The 21,027-nt window shown below is 38.2% G+C and overlaps 1 protein-coding gene across 1 annotated transcript in view; it reads right to left on the reverse strand.

Annotated features, from left to right (window-relative positions):
• Positions 1–21,027, reverse strand: part of LOC126108776 (plasma membrane calcium-transporting ATPase 2-like) — a 532,870-nt gene that overhangs the window by 416,303 nt on the left and 95,540 nt on the right. Inside the window, exon 5 of the mRNA XM_049914127.1 lies at positions 15,312–15,447. Coding sequence (XP_049770084.1) covers positions 15,312–15,447 — 136 coding nt within the window. The remainder of the gene's footprint in view (positions 1–15,311; positions 15,448–21,027) is intronic.

A 21,027-nucleotide genomic window follows, 5' to 3' on the forward strand; every position in this document is an offset into this window, starting at 1 on the left:
TGAAGGAACACTTAATGGATGAGGATGGTTTGAAAAGTTATCAGAATCACCAGGATAGGCGCTAGTGTAATGAGTTGTTCACATGATATTCATTGGAGTGTTGCCTCTAAACACAAGCAACATTAGTGCTTTTGGAAGACAGCTGTGGTGGTAACATGGCTCTGTTGTTGTTCCCACATAGTGATTTGCAAAGATGGAAAAACACTGAGATTCGTGCAGTGATTAAGTACTTCGCAAACAAAGGTATGAAAGCACAGGACACTCAAGCCGATTTCTAGAACACACTGGGGGACACTCCTCTTTCATATTCAACTATTGCCAAGTGGACAAATGAATTTGAATTTGGTCAGGAGAGCTTAGATGATGATCCGTGCAGTGGTCAGCCAAGATGTGTTACTACTCCAGAAATCATTGCAAAAGTGCACAAAATGATCATGGAGGATCACCGATTGAAAGTGTATGAAATTGTTCATGCTTGCCAGGTGTCATCTGAGAGAGTATACCACATTTCAGCTGAAGAATTAGAAAATTATCTGCAAGATGGGTGTTGCAACTCTTGTCGCTGGTTCAAAAAAGCACGAGAATGGACATATCGGAACAATATTTGGCCCGTTTTAAGAGAAACAAACAAGATTTTTTGCGCCAATTTGTGATCACAAATGACGCTTGGGTGCACTACTATACCCCAGAGACAAAACAACAGTCAAAGCAGTGGAAACATGCTGATTTTCCACCACCGAAGAAAGCAAAGACAATTCCTTCAGCGGGAAAGGTCATAGCATCAGTGTTCTGGGGGGCGAAGGGGATTCTATTTGTAGATTATCTCCCCACTGGGCAAACAATTACTGGAGAATACTATGCTAACCTCCTGGACAAACTGCAACAAAAGATGTTGCGAAAAAGACCAGGTTTAGCAAGGAAGAAAGTCACCTTTCATCAAGACAATGCATGCCTACACACATGCCATCGCCATTGCAAAATTACACAAACTAAGTTATGAATTGTTGCCACACCCACCTTTTTCACCTGATATGGTCTGTCGGCCTTCCATCTCTTCGCAAAACTGAAAATTTTTCTTGGTGGACGACGATTCACTTAAAACAGAGACTTGATAGTCGGAGTTGACAACTATTTTGCAGGCCTGGAGGAAACTCATTTTTGAGATGGGGTCAAGGCACTGGAACATCGTTGGTCCAAGTGCATTACTCTACAAGGAGACTACATTGAAAAATAAAAAAAGTTTCAGTTATGTAACTACTTTTTTCCTATTCTGTTCCAAGTACTTTTCAACCAACCCTCGTACTCAGATTTTTTAGGAGTGGACAACGTGATTTTCTTCACCCTACATTGTGCATATTTCTAACGATCGTTTTCTGAAGTTTTAGTACTCGAGACATATGGTTTGAGTTACCCCAAAATACAATTCTATAGCTTATTACTGACTCAAAGTAGCTGTGATATATTACTTTTCTTATGTCCATACTGGTAGCATTGTACAAGATCTTCATTGCAAATGCTAGACTATTTAATTTATTTGCAAGTTACTGTATATGTGATCCCCATGATAGATTTTTATCTAGATGCATTTGACAAATTTCACACAGCTAGCCCACTGCAAATCCTGGTTGCTGTGACTGACCTGAATTCCATATAATTTTGCTTGTTTTGTTTTAAACTGCATTAATGGAGTCTTTTCCATGTTTTATTTTAGCCCATTTAAATCAAACCAGGTATCTAATTTTTCTAAAGTATTCACTACAGTTTGTGTAATTTTGTCAATACTGTTACTTTTAATGATTACAGATGTGTCATCTCCAAATAAAACTGAGTGATACTCAACGTTAACAGGCATATCATTTATGTAAAACAGACACAGAATGGGACCTATGACAGAACCTTGAGGTACTCCATGTGAAATAGTTTCCCATTTTGAAGTTCCTGTCTCTGATGATATAACCACTCTGTCTTTGGTTGGTTGGATAGGACTTAAACCATTCTGATACGAGGTTCCTAATCCCATACTTTCCCAGTTTGTAGAGTAGCAAGGAGTGGTTCACAGTATCAAAGGCCTTTGGTAGGTCACAAAAAATTCCTGTTGCATGCGGTGAGTTGTCTGGAGACAAGCTAATTTTATCAACAAAATGATTTATAGCAGATACTGATTTTTTGAGATTATTTTAAATTTTTCTATGAAATTTTGAATTTGTATAGTAACAATCTTTTCAAATATTTTTGATAGTGATGGAAGAAGAGAGACTGGGCGATAGTTTCCCATATGTTCTTTTGTGACTTTTACGAATAGTGGCATAACTAAGGCATACTTCAGTGTGTTTGGAAAATAACCTTCGTCAAGGGTTGTTGGTATCCAATCCCATCCCATTGATGTTTTACTTTTTAGTGTTAGTATCACATTTTCTATAACTTGTACAGCAGTTTTCGCAAATGTACTGAAAAGTTCACCTTCAAATTGCTCACCATTGAAGAAATTTACCTTGGGTGGGTAATCTTCTACATTGATGTTTTATTTGTTTACATTTATAAAGAATTCATTAATTAATTCATAAATTTGAGCAGGATTTACAAAACCTTTAATCTCTATCTGTAGCATCTGTTTCAGCTTTGATCACTGACTATAATGCCTTCGATTTGTTTTCACTATCCAAATAAATCTATTATTTGCCAGTTCTTTGGCTACTTTTACAACTGTTTTAAAAATATTTTTGTACTTTTTTCCATAGGTAATGAAATCAGGACTTTAGTTACGTTTTACACTCCTGGAAATTGAAATAAGAACACCGTGAATTCATTGTCCCAGGAAGGGGAAACTTTATTGACACATTCCTGGGGTCAGATACATCACATGATCACACTGACAGAACCACAGGCACATAGACACAGGCAACAGAGCATGCACAATGTCGGCACTAGTACAGTGTATATCCACCTTTCGCAGCAATGCAGGCTGCTATTCTCCCATGGAGACGATCGTAGAGATGCTGGATGTAGTCCTGTGGAACGGCTTGCCATGCCATTTCCACCCGGCCCCTCAGTTGGACCAGCGTTCGTGCTGGACATGCAGACTGCGTGAGACGACGCTTCATCCAGTCCCAAACATGCTCAATGGGGGACAGATCCGGAGATCTTGCTGGCCAGGGTAGTTGACTTACACCTTCTAGAGCACGTTGGGTGGCACAGGATACATGCGGACGTGCATTGTCCTGTTGGAACAGCAAGTTCCCTTGCCGGTCTAGGAATGGTAGAACGATGGGTTCGATGACGGTTTGGATGTACCGTGCACTATTCAGTGTCCCCTCGACGATCACCAGTGGTGTACGGCCAGTGTAGGAGATCGCTCCCCACACCATGATGCCGGGTGTTGGCCCTGTGTGCCTCGGTCGTATGCAGCCCTGATTGTGGCGCTCACCTGCACGGCGCCAAACACGCATACGACCATCATTGGCACCAAGGCAGAAGCGACTCTCATCGCTGAAGACGACACGTCTCCATTCGTCCCTCCATTCACGCCTGTCGCGACACCACTGGAGGCGGGCTGCACGATGTTGGGGCGTGAGCAGAAGACGGCCTAACGGTGTGCGGGACCATAGCCCAGCTTCATGGAGACGGTTGCGAATGGTCCTCGCCAATACCCCAGAAGCAACAGTGTCCCTAATTTGCTGGGAAGTGGCGGTGCGGTCCCCTACGGCACTGTGTAGGATCCTACGGTCTTGGCGTGCATCCGTGCGTTGCTGCGGTCTGGTCCCAGGTCGATGGGCACGTGCACCTTCCGCCGACCACTGGCGACAACATCGATGTACTGTGGAGACCTCACGCCCCACGTGTTGAGCAATTCGGCGGTACGTCCACCCGGCCTCCCGCATGCCCACTATACGCCCTCGCTCAAAGTCCGTCAACTGCACATACGGTTCACGTCCACGCTGTCGCGGCATGCTACCAGTGTTAAAGACTGCGATGGAGCTCCGTATGCCACGGCAAACTGGCTGACACTGACGGCGGCGGTGCACAAATGCTGCGCAGCTAGCACCATTCGACGGCCAACACCGCGGTTCCTGGTGTGTCCGCTGTGCCGTGTGTGTGATCATTGCTTGTACAGCCCTCTCGCAGTGTCCGGAGCAAGTATGGTGGGTCTGACACACCGGTGTCAATGTGTTCTTTTTTCCATTTCCAGGAGTGTAGTTCCCTACATAGCGATCTTTTTCTTGCACTAGAGATTTTTATTCCTTCAGTAATCCACTTCATTTCATATTTTTTTACAATGTACAATAAGGGGTAAAGTTTCATTAAAAATGTGTAGGGAATTTTCCAAGAAAGTTTCAATATTTTCAGAGCATGAAATACTATGATCTATAGCCCATTGCACCTTATTTAACCAGTGATGGAATAAGTTCATATTTTCTTTGCTAAACTGGCGTTTGGTGTAGGTTTTTTTCAAGGAAGGTTCTATTGTTTTTGGTAATTCCATAAACAGAGCATAATGATCAGAAAGTCCTAAATCTAAAAAAAATTATTTGCCTCATTATAAGTATAACTGGTTAAAATATTATCTACACACGTTGCAGACTTTTCGTTTACTGGAGTAAAATCAGTGAAATTTGCAGTGAAACCTGATATTTGGATTATATTAATGAATTTTGTTGAGTTCTTGGCTTTACTGGATAGATACATGTAGAAATCAGCAGTGATTATGACTCTTTTCTTGGTTTCTTTTTGAAGTTTTTGCAATATACACTGGAATTTCGAGAAAAATTAGAATATTTTGCCCTAACTTTACACAACAGCCTTCAGACATACATTCTTCATTAAGGGAATCAAAATCGAATTTTGCTCTATACTCTTCTGATCTTCCCACAAGTATACAAAATACTCCTCATGTTAAATTACTCCTACCAAAATCTGCTGGCAGCATAAAAGTTATCAAGGTTACTTAAGATTTTAATACTATTCTTTGTAAGCCAGTGTTCATCCAAGCATACAACCTTGATAGTTGGTATTTCTGACAAAACAAATTGCAAGTCGTTAAGTTTTGTTTCTCTGCCATTTTTATAGTTTGAACTTAAACCATTTATGTTCAACTGCATTATGAACGTATTGTTACTTTTTTGAAAATTTGTAATGGCATCTCTTTCAAAATGCTGTTTACGTATTATCATTTCAACTTCATTATCAATTTTTACACCCCCATCTCTGTATACTAGTTTCCCTTATTAAGTATGATCTTACAAATATCATTATAGGGTCATACCACATCAAAGGGACCAATATTAAAACATATCGCCACTCGACCCTCTCCAAATCTAATGAAATTTGGTGGGAAGGTTCTCTATGGTATGTGATGGGTATGTACCAAATCTCAGTCCAATATCTTCAGTGACTGAATTTTTAGGGGCTTTTAAAGAGAGGCTACTCATCTTCACATCTCATACGAATGTGCAAATGTGCCAAGTTTGCTAGGCTTTTTTAAAGGTTCTAGAAAACATTCGGCCATTTGCTTTAATATACATACAGAACTTTTTATGCCAAATCACACCATGGGAAAAATTAGGGATTTAGCCACATCTAAATATAGATAAATGCTTCTAAAGTTGTTAAAAAAATTCGTCACACTATTCTGAGAGCCAAGGTTTGACTGACCACTGCTACTTTTTGTATGAACCAATCACACCAAAACTTCAGAGGGTTATTTCTACCTACGATGTCTATATGTCGATCAAATTTAATTAACATTTGGTGCCTAGATGAAAAGATATGCATCTGCAAAGTTGGCCAAAAGTTTCTACATGCATATCTTAGGGTAATTTTTTTTTTGGGGGGGGGGGGGGGGGGGGTAAATATCTTAACTGTGTCTTGTTCAATCCTTTTTTCCTTGCCACAACTGAAAAGAGCATGCCTTAAGCTTTCAAAGTTATATTGCTAAATTTCTGGATCTTCTATCTTCCATCAATGAATAAGAATACCTATCAAAAGTAGGGGAAATGGATTATCGATAACTATAAAATATTAATACAATTTGAAGTTCTAAGTCAAAAAATGTGTAATTGTAGTGTCTTTTATAATAGTATAAGATTTGCCTGTGGTTTATGGAATGTAATTACGGTAATGAGAAGTGCTTTTACATTATTTTATACTGTAGAATATAAATATAATAAAACTTCAGAAAACACTCATAAGATTATAAGATCTAGATCATAATGGAACACTATCTTGCTTTAGAATGTTTTAACCCTACAATGCATGGTGATATATATGCATTGCCACTCAGTTTAAATCAGCATTATGAAGCAGCAATAATTTTTAAGGCTCTATCCACACAGCGGTGGTATATTGCTGAATCTACACTTTCAATTGTTGCTTTCAATATTGCCATTTTTCCTAATGTCAGTCTTCTGTGTGGTGTAATCTTTGGTGTTGACACTGTAAAATGTTAGTGTTGAGTACTGAGTGTTTGAATAATCAATGATCATTGTTGTAGCTGAAGGTAAGCACTAAAACACTATGTTTTGATAGCTAATTTGTATATTTTATATACAAACAAGTCCGAATCTGCTACACTTCAAACCAGGATATTCATGAGCTTTAAAAGTTGCTTGTTATGGGCTAATAAACTATTGCATAAAATGAACCAAGAGACCCTTGCACCCTGTTACTTCGGTGGATCAGATGGAGTTGATTTTCATAAGCCCTTACCTTTCTATTTTGGAAACGCCAACTACAATCAGTTAAGGAAATGTTACCAGTGGACAAGGACCTTCTAAGACATAGGTCTGGGCTTGATTTTACTGAAGGTGCCCAAATTTGGGCATACCATAATGCCTTGTTGATGAAAAAATTTCAGTTCCTGCAGAAGACTTGCTGCAGCCTGCTTGGTAAAGAAAAACGTGTAGTGAAGAAGGCTTTAACATCAGTAACCATTGCAATGTCTGACATGTTGAAGTTACTGACTAATAAAGTTTTTGAACCTGGTCGGAAAATTTGTACCAAATGTAGACATGAAGTGGCTCAAAAAGAATCATCCCACCATGAGAGTCACCACTAAAGCTTCAACAGATCAACAAAAGCGATTCAATGGGGTACATAAAGCGCAAATTTCTGAAAGCCCAAGGCTGCATTAATAAGGTAATTGCCACAGCTGCTGGTGTGAGCCAAGTAGGTGCTGCTCAAAAGCAAACGGAAGAATGCCAAAAATGTAAAGACATGGGCATCTTAATTGAAGAACTTAAGATCAAGCTTCAGACTTCAGGCAATTGCAGTAAAGTTCAAATTCTGACCCTGGCCCCAAATAGCTCGACTATTGAAAAAAGTCTAAAGAATTTGCTGTTTCAACTAAAATGGTGAAGAAGGCTAGGAAACTAAAGATAGAAGATGGGATTTTGGTAACACCTGCAAACCGAAAAGGGAAAAGCTGTGTTGAAGTAAAACAAAATGTCCTCACCTTTCTAAAGGTGAGTTTACTCATGTATGTCATGATCAGAAACTGTCTCCATCATGATACCATTGCTGTTCATGACTTTCAGATAAAGTTAATAGCATATTTAAAGGCAAAGATTGAAAACATTAAGAACATTTATTACGTTAGTGATTGTTCAGCTGCTCAGTATAAGAATTTCAAAAATTTCATCAATTTATGTCTGGACAAAAAGGATTTTGGCATCACAGCTAAATGGAATTTTTTCGGAACAAGCCACAGTAAATGGCCTTGTGATGACATTGGGGGAACAGCAGAAAGACTAGTAGCTTTTGCTAGTCTGCAGAGTGACTTAGGTAACCAAATATTGACTCTATATGATTTGTTCAAATTCAGTGGTGATAGTATTCCAGGCATAAAGTTTTGTGTGTACCAAAAGAAGAGACGAAAAATATCAACCTGATCAAGAAACAAAATTGCCATGGGACATACAATATCTGGAGAAAGAGAAAATTGTCAATTTAAGTAAATTAATTGTAATTAGCTCAGAGCAAGCAGAGTTTCCAGTGACGCTACAGCATTCAAGTTTATGCCTCTGAAGCAGATGAAGAAATTCCAGTGATCGCAATTGCAAGTTTACAATCAGGACAATATATTGCATGTATGTATGACTATTTTTGGTAGGTTGGAAGCATGTGTGAAGTTTCACGTGAACAACAACATGTCCTCATCAGCTTGATGCACCCACACGGTCCTGCTCATTCCCTCCACCGGCCAACTGCTAAAGACACCTACTAGATTCCTGAGCAACAAATTTTCATGACTTTAGAAGCACCACCACCACCACCACCACCACCACAACCACCACCACCACCACCACCATCAGGAAGACAATACAGTTATCCACAATCTGTCCTTGACAAAATTTAGAACTGTTTAACCAAAAATGAAACTGACTCTTTAGTATTTTTGTTTTGCAAATTTGCTGTGCTGTGTATTATATTTGTTTTATGGTATGTGTTAAATTAATGTTTGTAACTGATTTATGTACTTTAATAAAAAAAGTTAATTATGGGACTTCATGAGCAAAATATTTCATTTTTACATCTTCTCGAAGTGCTAAAATAATAACTTTTGAAACGTTCTTACTCATCAATATGCAAGATGCATAAATTAAACAATATAACTTTGAAAGCTTAAGGCATGCTCTTTCCAGCTGTGGCAAGAAAAATAGGATTGTGCAAGACACATTTGAGATATTGCCCCCCAAAAATACCCTAAAATTTACATGTAGAAAAGTTTTTCCATCTTTACAGATGCATATCTTTTCATTTAGGCGCCCAGTGGGAATTAAATTTGATCCACATGTAGGCTTCACGGGTAGGAATAGCACTCTAAAGTTTTGGTGTGATTGGTTCATACGAAAAGTAGCAGTGGTCGGTCAAATCTTGGCTCTCAGAATAGTGCGACAAATTTTGCAGCCACTTTAGAGGCTTGTATCTATATTTGGATGTGGCTAAATCCCTCATTCTTGCCATGCTGTGTTTCAGCACAAAAAGGTGTCATGTATCGTACAGCAAAAGACCAAATGTTTTTTACAACTTCTGAAAAAGCCAAGCAAACTTGGGACATTTGCACCTTTATATGTGATGTAAAGATGAGTAGCCTCTCTTTAAAAGCCCCTAAAAATTCATTCACTGAAGGTATTGGACTGAGATGTGGTAATATCCATCAAAGACCATAGAGAACCTTCACACCAAATTGCATTAGATTTGGAGATGGTCAAGTGGGGACCCCTGTTCCCCTTGATGTGGGAAGACTTTATACATATTGCTGAATCTTGTTGATCCTAGCCTGTTTAGATGCAGCCCATCTTGTATGTTGCATTTATCAGTGATAAATTTATTCGAATCCACAAAAACTGCACCAAGTATGTAGCACTGTCCCTTGCCGTGAAGGTTTATTTGTTTATACATTTATCAGTTACCAATCTTACGTGCAGGATACTATTAATAATTAACTTTGATGCTGCATACACATGTTTCACCATCCGGGTGAGATTTCATGCTTCATTTACAATCTCTTCTTCAGTGCTGTTTTGCAGCAAGTTCGTCCCTGCATGAATGAATACACCTTTACAGTTTTCATTGCAATGTACCAGTGGGAATTAAGTTTGTTTCATTGTCTGCATGTACATAATACAGGATTGAAAACTTTTCACAACAAATGACTTATATTATTATAACTCTAGTTTATTCACAGCATTACTAAAAGTGAGTTATTTATGTGTAATGTTCTGTAGTAGACTTCACGATCATTATCTAGTTGGTCAACTGTAAAAATCTGAAGTGATGTGATAAGAATAAATATTTGTGTTGCAGAATAACATTCGATGATTCCTTGCTACTTTAATATATTGACAATCCAGACATTAATTACTGTGAGCAAAGTCACGCAGTTTATGCACTGCCCACTGCCGTGTTCTCCTATTTCCATGTCCAAACAATTGAAAAATCCGATCATCAGAATTGATTCTGGGTTTAATAGTGTAGTTTAAGTATGTTCCCACAGGATATATGAGAATTGTGACTACATAACATCTAAAGTAGAGGTGCAAATGCGAAAGTGTATTTCGACTGCATTGGTGAGTAGCGCTTAAGTCACAGCTAGCGCCGTCAAGTGGCAAAATGGGTGTACTCTACTAGTGATCACACTTTTTACTTTCCATACACTATGTGTGAACATGACAAGAATAAACTATTTCCGAAATTCAGTTTTTGCCTTTACGGAAGACGTGTCACATGTAACATGGGAGCAAAAAACAGTGCCGAAATTCAGTTTCCATCTTTAGGAAGATGTGTCGCATGTAAATGTAGTGTATGAAACACGGACTGCAATATCTTCTAGTGTGCAAGTCATATGTAAAAACAGCAACTAATACATAAATAAAAGATTGCAATAACAACTGAAGACATAAATGGAAAAACACCTCAAGTCCACCTTTGGTCAATTTTCACTTTTAATATGAAATGGAATGTACATGCCTTGAGCTACGTCCCTGCTGAGAAGAACTTTCCAGATCTTCCCCTTAAAATGGCACAATACATTTTCAAATGAATGAAATAACTTCTGAAGTCCTTGGAATTTGAGTAGTTTTTCCATTCATTCAGTGAAAACATGGAAACCACATTCAGTTTTCAGTACCTCACAGAAGCTGCAACAATCAATAAAAAATATTTTTCTCAACAATGGACCATCTTCTACATACTGCATTGTTGATATTTTATATATTTTGCCATCTACTCAGTTTCCATGAAGCCTGTGTAATGAATGCATCATTTGTGAAAGTTGATATTTTTTTCCATTCTAATATGGAAGTGGCTTTACATTATGGCAATTCACAAGTGTGTGGTAAAAAATTTAAAATGCCTGACAAATGGAAAAAAATGTGGTCAAAGTAGAGAGGATATAAAATGTAGACTGGCAATGGCAAGGAAAGCGTTTCTGAAGAAGAGAAATTTGTTAACATCCAGTATTGATTTAAGTGTCAGGAAGTCATTTCTAAAAGTATTTGCATGGAGTGTAGCCATGTATGGAAGTGAAACATGCATGATGAATAGTTTAGACAAGAACAGAATAGAAGCTTTCGAAATGTGGTGCTACAGAAGAATGTTGAAGATTAGATGGGTAGATAACATAACTAATGAGGAGGTATTGAATATAATTGGGGAGAAGAGGAGTTTGTGGCACAACTTGACTAGAAGAAGGGATCAGTTGGTAGTACATGTTCTGAGGCATCAAGGGATCACCAATTTAGTACTGGAGGGTAGCGTGGAGGGTAAAAATCATAGAGGGAGACCAAGAGATGAATACACTAAGCAGATTCAGAAGGATGTAGGTTGCAGTAGGTACTGGGAGATGATGAAGCTTGCACAGGATAGAGTAGCATGGAGAGCTGCATCAAACCAGTCTCAGGACTGAAGACGACAACAACAACAACAACAACAACCACCTGCACGTGCATGCGATTTGTTTACTGAAGAAGGAAAGTCAACTATTTTATGTAATTTTGAAGGTTTGGCTGTGAAAAGTAAGTAAGATGTTCATCTCTGTGGGCTGATATCTCCTCCGGTAGTTTCTCGTCGAAGACCCCACACAGATGAACATTCCCAGAAAACCTTTACAATGAAGTATAAGGTAAGTAAAATGATAGTGCTGTTTTAATATTTATGTCCGTGATCACACATGGTTTTCTGTTCCTGAATTTCTGAACTCTTATATAAAATACCCATAATAATTTCTCTCTCTCCCCCTTTTTGCTTCCCTCTTTCTCTCTCTCTTGTATTTGTATGCTTAGCCAGACTTTTTTTCTGTAAAATTAATCATTATTAGGCATATAATACTATATATTATATTTGGTAACCTTTGCAACAACTAGTCATCTTCTATGCCACATGACATTGTGCAGTCTTAATGGCTGGGTAAGTGCTGGGTAAATGATACTTGTGTCTGAATGGGGTCGAGATTTCCCAACAAGCTGAAACACTCAAAGTATTAACGTGGCTCAATCAATCACATGACATGTGACTTGCCTGGTGCTACTGCAAGTAGGGTTGTCATGCTTCCCAATGAGTCGGGACCGTCACCGTTATGGACCTTCTTGTCCCGACATTCCAACAAGACCAAATTTTGTCCCGATTTTGTAAAATACTGTTATGAGACTGGCTCAAGTACTGAAGTAACGTCATCTGTTACCACAACATGTAAATGAAGCCTCTGTTAGTTTTACATATGTCAACAAATGTATGTTGACAAGGTTGTCTCACATATGGCATTGCATTTTACATATCCTGTATCAACAATGCAAGTAACGTCCAGATCTAGGACCATCATTTGAGAAAATACCAAACTTCTCCAGTATTACTGAGCTGGAACTATTTAAGCAGTGCCACATGGAAGAATTGGGCAGTTCCCATTTGAATAACAATCTGAGAAGACTATTCTTTCTAAAATAATTTGAACAATGAGTGCAGGTTAGTGACATTTGAAGTGTTCAGTGCAGGTATATATGGCGTGAAGCATATAGTAACATTCACTTTGATGACTAAAGTGTTATTGTTGACTATTTACAGTCTAATAAACTTATCATAGTTTACAAAAATGCTTAAGGATGGAAAGAGTAAGTGTCACTATTTGGATGATTATACAAAAGAAAGGATGGTCAGGAAGTGTTGTGTACAATTTCTAGCTGTCTCATCTCAGTAACTCATGGAGGTAAGGCAGACATCACACATCACATTTCTATGAAGAATTGTACATATAGAGTCGGCGTAGCATCGGCATCAAAGCCTATTTATACATTCATGATTAAAGAAGATACCAAGGAAGAATTGCTCATTGCTGCTTATAAAGTTGTCAAGCTTCATCAATCCTTCAGTTCTCCTGACTGTGCCTTAAAACTGTTTACAGACACAAATAACTTACATGGAATAATATTCATGTAATTATCACACACTGAGATATTAAATATTTTAAAATTTGTGATTTATAAAACTCAATAAAATTCAATTTCAGTGCTAGGTTAAAAATGCAGAATTCCCTGAGGTTTCAATTCCCTGATTTTTCCAGGTAAGATGTAATTCCAGGTTTCCCAGAAGCATCACCACCCTGGAAAAGGAGATAAATAGATGTAGATTGCAGCACTTATGCAGTGATTTGTACTGTACTGACTAACAGGGAACTTGCATCAAACTAGTCCTAGGACTGAAGACTCCAGCACAATGAGTAAGGGTAAAATAGATCTAAACATGTGCCAACATTGTATTAGTTTCCAATTCTTAGGATAAAAACAATTTTTTCAGTAAAGAAGATGCTCACAGTTTTAACAATTTTTGCTCACACTTAGTTCTGAAAGGTCTATTCTATGGGCCTGTGCTATTACGGAGCTCTGAAATAGGAACTGATAAGGAGAGGTCCTCGGCAGTGGGACTGACTTTTTGAAACCATCTATATGGTGATGTTGATTGAGTTCCCAAGTTTCACACCCTGAAGCCATACAGCCTCACGGGCTCTTGCTTGCGAGTAATTAACAAAAAAAATTTTGGAATTTTGTGTAATGCTCAATAGTATTAAAAAGTGGTGTCAAACTGACTGGTTGTCTGGTGTAATGTATAGCGTAAGGTCTTCACAAGGAGAAGGTCATGGGTTCAACTCTAGTAAGGTACTTACTTTGTTTACTTGATTTTAATTAATTTTACACATTAATTTTGATTTCATTTCCTTTGTTTTTTCCATGTTGCTCTATCCACATTGCATTCATTATTTCTATTCATCTATTCATCATTCTGCTTTGATTTCATTTTACTTATAATCACTTCTTTCATTTAAATCTTCATCTACATTATTGTGTCCATAGTGCAGTAGGCATTTAAGCTGTTTTAAATGTTTTTGTAACGATTACCATCCAAAAAATGTTCATCTCATAATGAAAAATATATTTGTTGAGACTTTTGTACAGTTAATAAAAACAGATTATTTTACCTTTTGTTTTTTAATCGAGAAAGCGGCATTTTCAAATATTTAAACAGTATAATAAATAAATTCACATTCACATGAATTGAGTGTAAAAAGAATGATATAAAGAAAAAATTCATATGGTGATTAAAACAATGTGACAAAGGGATAGAAATAAAAAATTACAATTAAGGCAATTAACTAAATACAAACAAAGATCAAAGTCATTTTGATAAAAAATTTACAATTAATGAAAACTTCAATACCTGACTAAATTTGAATCCACAATCTTCTGCATATGAAGGCTTTGCCCTACACATTATACTACCCAATCAGTCTGTGAAACAATACTTTTTTAATGTTACTGAGAGTCACATAAAATTACAGTTTTCCTTTTTTTTCTCTTTGATTAATCACAAACGAGAGCCCACCAGTGTGAATGGCTGCAGGCTTTGATACTTGGGATCTTAACCAACATCACCATATAGAGGTTCGAAAACATCACTTCCACTGCTGGGGGACCTCTGTTTGTGAGTAGCACTGTGGCACAGCAGTAGCAGTGACGAAACATCATGTGGGCAGGGAGGCAGGGAGTTGGGAAAGGAAGACATGATTGGCAAGTTTTTACTAATACAGCACACCTTTGATGTTGACTTTATTTTAATTCCAAAGCACTGTAAAATACAGCAGGTATCATAATGTCAGGACTATGGAGAGAAACAGAAGGCTGCTCTCTGAACATGTCTTTAAAGACATAGTGGGCTGTACAGTATTACTATTGTGGCATGCTCTCAATTTGTCTCCAACACTGCAGACAGCTACAAAAAGTTGTTAAAGATTGTTTAATACTTGTTGGACACACCTTCCTCATGCGACTTATCTTTTCTCACTCGAGTTCCGGTTCACGCCATCTATCTGCTACACCACACACTGGCACTTTTTAGCAGCTGCTACAACTCTGGTTGCTCTTTTATGTTTTTCTTCCCCTGTTAGCACAGATCATTTAACCGAATACTGCACTACAACCAATTTTGGGCTGTGCTACCAAATGGCCACATTAAATTCCACTTTTAAAAAAAGAAAAAAACACTGTTTGTAATGCAGAAAAACAATAGAGGTCACATGGAAAACCTGATGAGCAGTATTCAACTGATCTGGCTCCACATATATACTGCAAAAAGGAAAATTACAAATCTCTGCTGAAACATTACAGAAACTGCTATGGTGCCTATTAGGAAAGATGTTCAAAATACATAAAATTCAGATACTGACTACTCACTTTTCCATCTGAGACCCTTCTACGATGTGTTGTTTACCCATAGAACCTAGAAATGCAGTTCATTTCTCCCCTGCTACAAAAATATTAAGTAAATTGTACCTGATAACAGAATAGGCTTAACCAGCACTTCCTTCCTAACAAGCTCCGATTCACCAGTCAGAGAAGACTCATCCACTTTCAAGTCATTGCTCTGTATCAGAATACCATCTGCTGGAAGGAGATCACCATACTTAACCTGGAACATTAACACTTTTACATTGCTTTATAGTAAATAAAAAAGGAAACAAGATCATAAAACAGAAATACTGTGAAGAGCAAAAGCAAATAAAAAATAGACTACACCAAAATTAATTTCAATGGAAAAGCAGAGGTAGATCATAGATGTCTGTCCTTATTAATTGAGGTATACTGTGTTGTAGGATATCACCATGTGCTTTGACCTGTGAAGTAGTTTTGCTGTGCCATGATGTGTTGCATAGCATCATCGAGTTGCGTTGTGTGCGTTCTGAAGTGGAAGTGAAATGTTGTAGTACAGGGCATTGTGTATGTGGTGATGATGTGCTTGTGAGGTATGTTAGTGTGTCATTTAGTGAGCCCCAGTTGTCATGATGTGGAGTGTACAAAATTACATGGTGGCACAATGGAATATACTGTGCAGAACACTGTCATATATGAAAGTCATACAAAACAGAATATGTTGTGTAATTTAAACAGTATTCTTAGGTGCCTGTATAACCACTGAATAAGTGCATCGATGTTTTAATTAAAATTATTGGAGAAGGTAGATGGATCAGTGTTTATTAATATACTGTCAGTGCAATTCTAAAAAAAAAAAAGAAAGAAATTGATCCACCTACCTTATCCTATGATTTAATGAAAAAAACTTTGATCCACTTACAATGTTTCTTTTAAATTTTCTCATGGCTTGTCTTAACCAACTCATCATTCATTATGTTCCCTTCCAATAATTTAATGTGCATACAGTTACCAACTGCAACATGCAACCCGAGAGCTGCCGACACTGTAACAGCACTTTTACTCTATGGCTGAGCTCTATATGTGGACTGGAGATTGGGATACTGGCCTTTGCAGTTGTGGGGGAGGGTGGGGGTATCCTGGTCTAGAGTTGAGCTATAAAGGTTATCCCTGATCTTACGGTGTGTTTTGGACGGTTTTGTTGGGTTTTATTTTTTGGCAGTTTGATCAAATGTTTGGATTTTTCTGCATTGCATCTTGAATGGTGATGTTTTTGTTATTGAAATTTAATTCGTCATTGCCCAAAACCCCTCTTTTCTCGGAGTTGTATTGCTAATTTCATTGGGTTCAGTCAGTGTACTGGTTTGTATGATATTTGTTTTTTTTTTTTTTTTTTTTTTTTTTTTTTTTTTTTTTTTTTTTTTTTTTTTTTTTTGCAGGTGTTGCCGTCAATGTTTTGGTCACCACATTGGATATGCTCAAAATAGGGTCTTTGGCATGGTGACGATGTGATTGATCAAAGCAGACGGGTGGTAGCCCAGTCTCTAGTAATCCCATACATGACATCACTATTTCCATCAACTGGGTAGACAGCTGCGTTTTTAAAGTAGCTAGTTAAGGAAATTGTAAAGGTGTGGAAAAATTTTATTGTCAATGTAAGACAGAATATTTATCTCAATTCATGCTCTGGCCACAACAGAACAGATTTACCTTCAGTGGTTATGGCTGAATACAAGCACTGCTTCAATCAAACAAGGCTTCTAATACTGAGTTTGATGATTGTAGTGGCAGCTTAAGGTGATATCTGTAGACAAATGTCTGTGATTCAAGATTCTTTCACAAAAGACAACAAAGTGGCCAATGGCCTTTACTTAGCGATGAAGAGCTTGGCGTTTGGGTAGAGTTATCAGTGCTGATAGACAAGCAGCAATGGGTGAAATAACTGCAGAGATCAACATCGGACATACAGCGAACATACCCTTCAGGAAAGTGCAGCGGAATTTGGTGTTAATGGGCTTTGGCAGCAGATGACCAATGCGAGTGCCTTTGCTAACAGCTCAAAATTGCCTGCAACATCTCTCCTGTGCTCATGACCATGTCGATTGGACTTTAGGTGACTGGAAAACCATGGCCTGGTCAGGTGAGTCCCAGTTTCAGTTGAAAAGAGCTGATGGCAGGGTTAGTGTGGTGCAGACCCCATGAACCCATGGACCCCAGTTGTCAACAAGGCACTGTGCAAGCTAGTGGTGGCTCCATAATGGTGTGGGCTGGAATGCTCCAACTAAAAAGATCATTGACTTGAAATGGTTATGTTCAGTTACCTGGACAACATCTGCCGCCATTCATAGACTTTATGTTCCCGAGAAACAATGTAATTTTTGTGGATGACAATGTGTCATGTCACATGGTCACAGTTACTTGTGATTGGTTTGAAGAACACACTGGACAGTTTGAGCGAATGATTTGGCCACCCACATCACCTGACATGAATCACATCGAACATTTGTGGGACATAATCTATAGGTCAGTCTGTGCACAAAATCCTGCAACAGCAACACTTTTGCAATTATGAACAGCTATAGAGGCAGCAAGGCCCACTATATCTGCAGGGGACTGCAGACAACTTGTTGAGTCCATGCCATGTCGAGTTGTTGCACTACACTGGGCAAAAGGAGGTCTCATACGATACTGGGAGGTATCCTGTGACTTTTGTCACCTCAGTGTTGAAGCACTAAAGAGTTTATAAAAATAAAAATATAGAAAACTAATTGTATTGTGATATACTGTAGAAAAATTCTCTTCTAAAACTGTTGTTCAAGAGATTGCTTTCTTATTAGCTGAGACGTAGGTTTGCATGTGCAATCCCATGTGTATTTTATACTTAGTAGGAAACTTTGAATTATACTGCAACAAACGAATCTATAATAATCAGGGATTGAAAAGTTTTTTTGGGAGGTTGGTTTCACTTTTGGTGCAGTCACCTTTTTAGTTTTGGCTAGAAAAACAATACACTTTCACTTGAATGAAAAACACAACTTGGGTCAAGGTTGAATTTCCTATTTCCAAAACACTTTTTTTTTCCAAAAATTTTTTTTCTTTTGCAAACCAGTTATTAATTTGTTGCTTGCTGACATTTTCACAAGAAATTGTCAAGTTCTGTGTCATTTTCTGGTAAATAACAATGTCTTTTTATGAATAATGTACGCCACTTTCTGCCTAGTTGTCCATTAGTAATTGAGTTTTGTCTTTTCACCACACTTATTATCTGCTGTACACATTGCACTGAAAAGTAAACAGCAAAAGTCCCAAATCATGTAACTTTGGTCCTTTCCATATACTAATCAAGAATGAAGAAGTTAGGGGAACTCATGCTCCAACCAGCAAGGATACAATAAGTACGCAGCACGATTTACACATTTTAACATGTGAAATGTAATAACATTCTCAGCAGCCCTTCTGAGGGCCGCAATTAGCTGCCCCACTCCCACCACAGATATTGACTATGATATTGACTGTGTCTGGTGGCCCTGCCGAAGGCATAGTTCAGGGGATTTTTTTGACTGTAGAAGTGCATTAGCATACATGTTCCTGTGCCTGTGTCAACAATGATCACAATAATGACACATGTCCGGAAAAATTTCTGGTAAAGCACTTGTACAGTTGACAAAATCCACCACTTAATAGATTAAAAAACCTATCATAAAAGAGATACACCCAAAATTTTTTGTTTCTTAAATAATGTATTTATTAGATTATATGGTATTTTAACATTTATTCAATTAGGAATAATGATATACAATATCTAATACATCACAGTAGAAGTTATGGGAAAGGTATTGCTGAAGGAGTTGGTGGTGTACGCAACCAAATGCAACTTTGAATGGGAAACACCAGGTTACAAATGCAGTGCCTTTTATGACTTTGAAAAGAAGAAGAAAATAAATATCAACTGTGACAATATTATGAAAGGAAAGTTGCTACTCACCATATAGCGGAGATGCTGAGTCGCAGATACGCACAGCAAAAAGACTGTCACAATACAAGCTCTTGGACAATAAGTCAAACTTCAGGTGCCAAAAACTGCAGTCATGAGTGTGTGAGTTGCGTTTGAATGTGTGTGTGTGTGTGTGTGTGTGTGTGTGTGTGTGTGTGTGTGCGCGCATGTGTTGTCTGTTTTCAGCAAAGGCCTTGTTGGCTGAAAGCTTATATTGTGACAGTCTTTTTGTTGTGCCTATCTGCGACTCAGCATCTCCATTACATGGTGAGTAGCAACTTTCCTTTTCATAATATTGTTACATTCCATCCTAGATTTTCCATTGTCTAATATCAATTGTGGTGACCTTTTGTTATTAAATTGCAACCAAAGAGTCAATTAAGGACACACAAGATAAGTGCAAACAGTAGACATTCATGAAAAAGAAGTCTCCTTCTTTAGAAAGAGCAGAGAAGACAACAAATTTATACTTTAAGCTGATAATACTGCATGTGTACCCAGGTCTCATATTTCTCAAATTCTCAACAAACATTTTCATTACCTGGATTGGACATCAAATAATTTTAATATTAAAATAACTTATGAGAATAAAAAAGTTAGGATTGGAATATTGAGTCAACTTATCAAGCACAAAAAATATGAGTATTTTCACAGAATTTTTTCACTGTTACTATAGACAGTTTTTATGTATCTTGATAGAGCATTTATCTCTCACATATTTATTTTTACTTATTTACGCAATAATAAATATTGTATATAATTTTATAATAGTATATGATTTTATTTTACTAAAATTATGTTTAGAATATAATAGAGGGAAACATTCCACGTGGGAAAAATATATCTAAAAAGAAAGATGATGAGACTTACCAAACAAAAGCGCTGGCAGGTCGATAGACACACAAACAAACACAAACATACACACAAAATTCAAGCTTTCGCAACCAACGGTTGCCTCATCAGGAAAGAGGGAAGGAGAGGGAAAGACGAAAGGATTTGGGTTTTAAGGGAGAGGGTAAGGAGTCATTCCAATCCCGGGAGCGGAAGGACTTACCTTAGGGGGGAAAAAAGGACAGGTATACACTCGCACACACACACATATCCATCCACATATACACAGACACAAGCAGACATTTGTAAAGGCAAAGAGTTTGGGCAGAGATGTCAGTTGAGGCGGAAGTACAGAGGCAAAGATGTTGTTGAAAGACAGGTGAGGTATGAGCGGCGGCGAATTGAAATTAGAAATTAGCGGAGATTGAGGCCTGGCGGATAGCGAGAAGAGAGGATATGCTGAAGGGCAAGTTCCCATCTCCAGAGTTCTGACAGGTTGGTGTTAGTGGGAAGTATCCAGATAACCCGGACGGTGTAGCACTGTGCCAAGATGTGCTGGCCATGCACCAAGGCATGTTTAGCCACAGGGTGATCCTCATTACCAACAAACACTGTCTGCCTGTGTCCATTCATGCGAATGGACAGTTTGTTGCTGGTCATTCCCACATAGAACGCTTCACAGTGTAGGCAGGTCAGTTGGTAAATCACGTGGGTGCTTTCACACGTGGCTCTGCCTTTGATCGTGTACACCTTCCGGGTTACAGGACTGGAATAGGTGGTGGTGGGAGGGTGCATGGGACAGGTTTTACACCGGGGGCAGTTACAAGGGTAGGAGCCAGAGGGTAGGGAAGGTGGTTTGGGGATTTCATAGGGATGAACTAAGAGGTTATGAAGGTTAGGTGGACAGCGGAAAGACACTCTAGGTGGAGTGGGGGGATTTCATGAAGGATGGATCTCATTTCAGGGCAGGATTTGAGGAAGTCGTATCCCTGCTGGAGAGCCACATTCAGAATC

This window comes from Schistocerca cancellata, chromosome 11 (genome assembly GCF_023864275.1).
Source record: "Schistocerca cancellata isolate TAMUIC-IGC-003103 chromosome 11, iqSchCanc2.1, whole genome shotgun sequence".
NCBI lineage: Eukaryota > Metazoa > Arthropoda > Insecta > Orthoptera > Acrididae > Schistocerca > Schistocerca cancellata.